At 54.9% G+C, this 7,314-nt stretch overlaps 1 protein-coding gene and 1 long non-coding RNA gene across 2 annotated transcripts; one reads left to right on the plus strand and one right to left on the minus strand.

Moving 5' to 3' along the window:
• Nucleotides 1-6: 6 nt before the first annotated feature.
• LOC118451867 lies at nucleotides 7-3,820 on the plus strand. The gene is made up of 2 exons (XR_004841447.1): nucleotides 7-382; nucleotides 3,234-3,820. It is a non-coding gene; the product is annotated as an uncharacterized LOC118451867 (long non-coding RNA).
• Nucleotides 3,821-3,825: 5 nt separating this feature from the next.
• Nucleotides 3,826-7,267, minus strand: TOR2A (torsin family 2 member A). The gene is made up of 4 exons (XM_035890229.1): nucleotides 6,881-7,267; nucleotides 5,574-5,749; nucleotides 5,098-5,225; nucleotides 3,826-4,514 (listed from the first exon to the last, which is right to left on the minus strand). The coding sequence occupies exons 1-4, from the start codon at nucleotides 7,124-7,126 to the stop codon at nucleotides 4,270-4,272; spliced, it is 795 nt and encodes a 264-aa protein (XP_035746122.1). The 5' UTR covers nucleotides 7,127-7,267; the 3' UTR covers nucleotides 3,826-4,269.
• Nucleotides 7,268-7,314: the final 47 nt, after the last annotated feature.

Raw genomic sequence — 7,314 nt, forward strand, 5'->3', positions numbered from 1 at the left:
GTCGGGTCCCCGAGGGAAGCGGGGTCCCTGCCCGCAGGGTGCAGGAGCAGCAAATGCCCGGGGCTGTGCCGCATGTTTTATGTGTTCACGCCTGTTACGTTCCCACTCACACCGTCCTTAGCAGCGGCCCTTGGGGAATGGCTGGATGGGGGGCATACGTGATCCCCCACCTTCCCCCAGCCCTGGGTGGCTCTTGGCCCTGCCAGCAGAGCAGAGCTTTCTTCCAAGGCTGTGTGACAGTCCCAGCAGTGTGTCACTGTGCTTTGCTCGTGGCTCTTTACCTCTCCACAGCTGGCAGAGAGGGCTGGACTTCTCCTCCTGTGGCCAGTGGGAGGAAGCCAACACCTGCTGTTTGAAAGCCGTCAACCTGGATCTGCAGAGGGTAAGAACTCCCCAGAGGGCTAGGGATACACCAGGCTGGGAGTGGGAGAAGGGAGGCAGTGTCATTAAGGCTGGCTCTCAAGCTGGCATCAGGCTTCAGGATGCTGTTAACCTCTTGCCAGGCTGATCCCAGGTAGTTTGAGGAGGGCTGGGCTGGGCCAATGTGGGCTGAGGGTTGTCTGTGGTGCAGGCAGAGCTGTATGAACAGTGGGCAGAGTCCTTCCTTCAGCTCTCTGACTTCCAGTTAGCCACGCTGAGCTTCAGGAAGGTGCTCACGGTAGTGGCTGCACGGAGGCAGCCCTGCCTGGCTTGCCTGGCCATTGTCCTTGACCTGCAGGTCAGCCACCACTCCTCTCCCCCTTTCTGCAGCCTCGGCCTGTGGCCGAGCAGGGCTTCCCTGCAGGACTAATGTCTGCTTGCCCAGGAGCTCTATGGTGAGGCCCTGGAGGCCTTCACACAGGCAGCCTCACCACAAGGTGTTTTGCCAGAGGACATAAAGCCAGGGCAGTGCTAGGCTGTATGGCTCAGCTGGCCCTGCTGTGGGCTGCCTCCAGCCTCGCCCATCTCCTCTTGCAGCATCGTGTGTTTTGCAGCTCTCAGCAAGTTTTCAGAGTGGCATCTGGATGCTAAACAGAGACCTGGAGGAGGACGTGAGGAGCCCTGATCCGTACATGCTCCATGCCTCCTTCTATGAATGCTTTGGGCAGGTACAGCCGCTCCAGTCCCTGAGGGGCCCTGCTGCACCTCTGGAGCTGGAGCTGCAGCACGGAGCTGCCCAGTCCCTGAGGCAGAGGCTGCTGAGATGGGGCCAGGAGGCCAAGGCTGAGGCGGTATCTGACGCTCTGTGTGGGGACCTGTGCGGGTTCTGCTGAAGATCAGCTTCACCGTAGAGTGACCCCTCAGCCACTGAATTCTTCACCCTCACAGCCGGTTGTCTGCATTGGCCTCTGAGCTCTCCTGTCTCTGTCCCTGTGTCACAGGGGGACACTCCTTTGACGGCTGAAGGACTTCAGTGCCACCTGTGAGGACTTAGCCAGTGTGAGGGAGCTGGGTGCCTTGGGGGGCCAGAGGCCCAGGAGGCTCAGTGGCAGCTGGTGCTCACCTATGATGACTGCACCGTGCACTGCTACACCCTGGGCTGATTTGCTGAGGCTGTGATGCTCCTTGGTGAGGCTCTGTGGGATGAGAGGAGGGAGAAGGGGCTCTGTGTCAACACAGGAGGCGAGCAACTGGGCTGGGGATCACAGCGGGGTCCCCGGGGTGAGGGCTGGGGTGTCAGACAGTAGCGTCAGCACTCAGGCGTTGAGTGTGTGCAGGGGAAGGCCCTGTGCTGGGGTCCTGTGTTAGGGAGCGGTGGCTGAAATGGGCAGTAGGGCCCTGGGATTCTCTCTTGGCCCTGACCCTGGTTCTCAGCTGTGCCTGCCTGGACAGTTCCAGCAGTGGGGAGAGGTACCAGGTGCTGGGATTTACCAGTGGTGATTTGGCTCCCTTCCTGCATGGCCTGTCCTGGGGACATGGCTGGGAATGGCTGCTCTCTTCCAGACTGGGCTGCGTCTCTTGCCCAGCAGAGCTCAGAGCTTTTGGCTAATGAGGCTGAAATCTCTGTGGTTGGAGTGGGCTGGCCACACGCCGTATGTGTTTCCCACTGGCACGGAGAGCTTTAGACAAAGCCCGGGAGTGACAGCCAGCCCCTGGCCGCTCTCATTTAACCGAGATGCCGATGCTGCCTTGCAGCTATGTGCTAGCGGATTACCAGCAGGCGCTGGAGCTGAGCCTGGGGAACCGTGCTGTACAGAGATGGGGCACAGCGGCACTGCACAAGCAGTGATGGCAGGACTTGGTGGCGAGGTGAACAGGTGGGCTGGTGCGGTCCGCCTAAAAGGCGATGGTGGGTTGCGAGGGACAGGAACTCGGGTGAGCAAGCCCAGGGTGCAGCGGCAGGGGCTGCAGGCTTGGATCTCACACCCAGCCAGCGCACGGAGCAGCAGCAATAGCTGCTGCAGGAACGGCTGATCTGCTGCTGCACCTGCTCAGCGCCTCGCCTTGTCCCTCAGCTCCTGGTGCGTGGGGCCACCAGGCAGCCCTCGCAAAGTGACTCTCCCTGGGAAGGAGGTGGTGTGGCTCCTGCTGCGCTGGCACTAGCCCTGCAAACGTGGCTTTGGGACCCAGAGATGTGCTCTCTGCAGTGGGGGAAAGTGCCGCTGGGGCAGAGAGACCCAGTGGCCTTCCTGGACCGACCCTGACTCCTCTGCGGAGGACGTCTGGCCCAGCTACTGCTGTTTCACCTCTTCCCCAGGGAAAGGCTGCTGTCTTCTTTCAGTTACCTCATTGGAGACCATCAGCTCCCTGCTGCTAAATCCCCAAAGTCCCACTGCATCAGGCAGCTGTTCCCATGCAACTGCAAATCTTCCAAGTCCCTTCTGTACTAGCTGCAGTCAGAAATCCAAGTAAAAGACTGTTTTCCAATGGTTTATTTCATAAAAGATTGATTTAAAATTAGAAATGCATAACATTTTTGGAAGAGGCAGAATTTTTGGGTCTGTGGGCCAGCTCCTGGGCAGCCTTTGGGGTGGTGTCTAAAATTGCTGTCCCCAGAGCTCTAGCCCTGGAATGGTCCCAAGCACTGGCAGCTCCTTTCAGCACAGGGTGTCAGCAGAATGTCCGGAACTTTGGGAAGCATCCCTGCACCCATCCCTCTGGCAGTTTGTTCCTAGAGAGTGAATGATTCTGATTCCTCTGACCTGCTCTTCCATAACTGCACTGAGGAAATTAAAACCTGGGCAAAGGCCAGTGGTGCTGTGCACCCCGTGCTTGACAGTGGGGAGCACTAATCTTCTCTAAATTGTCCCCAGGTCCCCCGTTGTGACACTCCCCAGAAGCTGAGTGGACACTGGCCCAGCCAGAGCCTGCAAGGTCTGACCAGCAGAAGGATCTGCAAGAGGCTCAACAGCTTGTAGCACCAACTCACAGCCTGCTGTAGAAATCATCACTGAATAAAAGAATTTTCAAAATTGTTAGTGGCACCATGGGCTTCCCTGGAGGTAGGACTGGAATGTTTTGTAGCTGGCAAAACAAGCGCGAAGTCTTTTTTTTTTTTTTTTTTTGCTGTTGTTCTTATTGTTGTTTTCCTGGTGTGCTGCAGGGAAATGCTTTAGACCTCAGGATGGACAAGGGGGTGGTAGCAAGAGCCCGGCTCTTGGCAGATCAGGTGCTGCCATCTCCCACATTACCCCCCTGCGCTTGTTGTGGTGAAGCTGGTCCCCACCAGCACTTATTCACAGTGAAAGGAAGCTGGGAAGATGTTGGCTCTAAAACTCCCTCAGAAAGAAAACTTTGCTGCAGTGTTGAAGGTGTTCACAGGCCAGCACTAGCAGGAGTCAGCACCAGCACTGTCACATCATACCGAGGAGCTGAGGCACAGCCAGGCTTAAAAAGGTTTTTAAAAAAAAAAAAAAAAAGTTAAAATGCTGTAGGAAAGAAATATTTTTCTGTGGGCTCAGAATCTTGATGTGTTGGATATCGACAGCTGCTAGGAGAGGGGAGAGCTGCAGGTGGGTGCTGCTGACAGGGTGAGAAACCTCCCTGACACTGCTACCCCTCTTAGCATCGTCCCCTTGTTGTCACAGATACTGTGGGTGGTGCGCTGGGATGGTTGTATCCACCCTTGCCTGGCCAAGGGTAAATCAGTAAAGTGCTTTAAATGACGTCACTTGCACTTGGTCCTGCAGCGGCCTCCTTGGGGCTGGAGAGACGAGCTCAGCAGGAGAGCGCCTGTGCTGCCGGGAGGGAACATGCAGCTCCCACTGCACATCCCGCCAGCCCTGGGCTCTGCCGCTTTACGTCTCCATATACGTCCCCTACAGACCTGAGCAAGGCCCTCGCCAGTGACTAGAAGAAAAAACTGATCCGAGAGGCCACTGTTTTGCAGCCTGTTGATGAGAATATTTTCTCTTCTTCTGGGAAGTAGGGGATGCTTTCAGCCACCTCCTGGACAACACCCGGACGCACTTCAAGGCCTTGCTGAACAAGTTCGTTGATGACACACTGCTTTACATGGTGGCGCTTCAGTGGGAGGAAGGGCACAACAAAATCAATGAGATGTTCGTTAATGATCCCAGATTTCCAGAATCCACCTGCAAAAGCAAAGGAAGAGACAGGTTTTACCTTCAGAGAGTCTCTGCAGTCCTGGAATTCAAAGAACTGCTTTGTGAGAAGCTAAAGTACTTGTCTGAAGACAGCTCTGTTTCAGTTTTGTACAAGGAAAGAGCTGAACCCATCAGTTGTCACCCCTCTTCCCCTGCAGCAGACTTTTCTCCAGAAATAGGGGGATTTAGCTTGACTAGTCAGAATTTAAGCTCTGGTCCCTGTGACGAGGGCAAAGCAAGGAGAACCAGGCAGGCGGTGGGGATTGGTACATCTTGGTGCCTTTCCAGCGGGTATGCTGTGCTGTTTGCCATCCCCCAACTGTGAATACGCTTTGTCTCCAAAGAGCTTTGCTAAACGTGACAACAGGTCTGTTGGCTTGGAAGGCTGGGCTATTCCTTCCCTTCGCCAGGAAACCTCGAGGAGATCACAGTTCCCTTCCCTCAACACCTCCCCCGGTCCCTTTCTGGCTGCCTGGGAGGTGGCAGGCGGTGTTGGTGGCTGCCTGGAATGGGCCTGGCTCCCTCTGCTGGGCTCTGACCCTGCAGGAAGGGCTCTGCTCCATGGACTCACTCTGAGGGTTTTCAAACACGGCTTTGGAGATGGCTGGCTCCAGGTCCTGCAGGCTGATCTCCTCCCGGTCCTTGCGGGCATGCCAGAGATCCAGCGTCATTTCGTTGATCTGCTCCCCTCCTGCATTGCTGCACAACAACAAGATGCTTATTCGGTGTGTATCCTGGAGAATGGTGTTGAAGGACAGAGGTGGCATCTGGCACCCTCCAGCCTGCATGAGTGCAAGCTGGGATCTCCCAGCTGCCTGGCCTAAAATGACTCCTGGAAAGGCAGCCAAACAGGGACAGGAGGGCTTTTTCAGACTCTCCAGGTCTGTCTAGTCGCAATGAAATAGTGTCTCTTGGTATTTGTTGAGGCTCAGGGTTTGGAGAAGGAAAAGCAAAAGACGTGTGTGCGCTGAAGGAGGTATGACCTCTGCCCAAATGAGAAGCGGTGCGCTGGAAGGCCCCGTGATGCCACAGAGGGGCCTCTCTTACCTTATGAAGATGAAGATTGCTTTGCGGTAGTTGGTCCCGTACACAACCCACGAGGGTCCCAGGAATGGTACGATCACGTCAATAAGGCCTGGGTGCATCTTGTCCATCTCGTCAAAGAGAAAGGCCGACCGTCCACAGATTGTCAAGTTCCCCTGGATCCAGCGCTTCAGGCTTTCCTAGGAAAAATACCCACCAAGCTGTAAGGCAGTGAGATACCGAGGGTGGCGAGGGAGGCTCAAGCTACCCCAGAGCAAAAGCTGAGGCCTGAGCTCCAGCAGAGTTGAAGGTGCTGAAAGCAGCTTGTCCCTGCGGAACAACACCTACTTGGAGCAGGAACAGCCAGTGTTGGGGAGGCCTCCTTTATTCTGGGTTTCACACAGTGGCTGTTACCGGCTTTAACAGCCCGTTGTAGATCTTTTATTACAGATTTAAAGAAGGAGGCAGCAAACTAAAGCTGAGGGTTCAGACACCTACAGTTCCCCATGTTGTTCTCTTTCACAGTCTATCTGCACAGCTCCCAGCTCCCAAGTGCTTTTTGCCAGCTCCAGTCCTGGTGCAAAACCACGTGCCTCCGCTGACCCAGAAGAGCTCTGGCTCTTTACCACAGCTGAAGTTACTTCAGTGTAGATGCCAACCCACACAAAACCACTCACATCGCCTGGGGACACGTATAAATCTTGACTGAAGCACTTCACGCAACACAATACAACAGATAACTCCTCCAAACACTCTGAGGTCAAATCTCCCGGTGCGTTGATTCCCTGCTATACCGAGGGTTTGGCAGCTACTCTTCACATTCTGATTTCTGCCCTTTCTCAGCTTTAAGAGACAGAGTGGCACGGTGAAGGGTAAGAGTCTAGAGCTGCTGTTTAGGAGCTGCTTGCTCTGTGAGGAGGGGATTACAAGCCTAGCGATACGCAGGTTTTCACAGGCATGAAGCTGTTTGGAAAGCAATGGGAGAATTTTAGTGCCTTTCATCTAAGGGAAGCACTTTTGTTTGTGTGTTCAAAGGGCTGTGTAAATATTTAAGGAATGAGACCATGATCATGGCAAGGACTGCTGTGGGGAAGATGAAAGTGATAACTGAGTGCCAGAGTATATCACAGTTACTAGTGGATCCTTCAGCCAGTGTGTGGAGCCACTCACTCAGCCCTGCTTGTCTGAGAGGGTAAAACAAAGAGTTTTTATTCCTATAGCACTTCAGGAAACTGCCTGAATGTGTGTGTACTGAGGATCAAGATGAGCATCACCAAAAAAAAAAAACCAAACCCCAATCAAGCAGTACTCTGCTGAGAGGTGTGCCTTACCTTGTACTGCTCTATCTGCTCAGCATGGGGGAAGTGCACTATTGGTGAGAAATGGTGAACGTAGGGGCTCTGGAGCCCACCCTCGAAGAGGTAGCGGATGAGCATGGAGCTCACATAGGTTTTGCCTGTTCCAGTCGAGCCATGGAAGGACATCACGAGAGGTTTCACTGGATTCTGGTTCTCCAGGAACTCCCTCACTCCCTTCGTCACCTGCTGCCTCACCAGGGGCTGCCCCACCAGATTCATGGCCAAGTCACACTCCAGCCCTGAAGCAAAGTCAAATCAAGATTTACCACATGCAGGTTGAAATAGCTGTCATCCCACACTGCGGCTGTCCCGTCTCTGGGGGCTGCTGCCTCGGGCCCTCTCTGTCAGCCGGCCGGGGCTGCACAAGGCCCTGCTGCCCGGTCGTGCCCCTCCACGGGATGGGGGAG

Source organism: Egretta garzetta, unplaced genomic scaffold, assembly GCF_000687185.1.
Source record: "Egretta garzetta isolate BGI_Z169 unplaced genomic scaffold, ASM68718v1 scaffold190, whole genome shotgun sequence".
Classification (NCBI taxonomy): Eukaryota; Metazoa; Chordata; class Aves; order Pelecaniformes; family Ardeidae; genus Egretta; species Egretta garzetta.

Bases quoted from the DNA above. Each gene is read 5' to 3' on its own strand.
- TOR2A (XM_035890229.1), bottom strand. From the start codon at position 7,126: ATGAATCTGGTGGGGCAGCCCCTGGTGAGGCAGCAGGTGACGAAGGGA. The intron at 5,226-5,573 runs GTAAGAGAGGCC...GTTGTTGTGCAG, and splicing joins GCAATCTTCATCTTCATAAG to CAATGCAGGAGGGGAGCAGA. The intron at 4,515-5,097 runs GTGAGTCCATGG...TTGCTTTTGCAG, and splicing joins CGTGTTTGAAAACCCTCAGA to GTGGATTCTGGAAATCTGGG.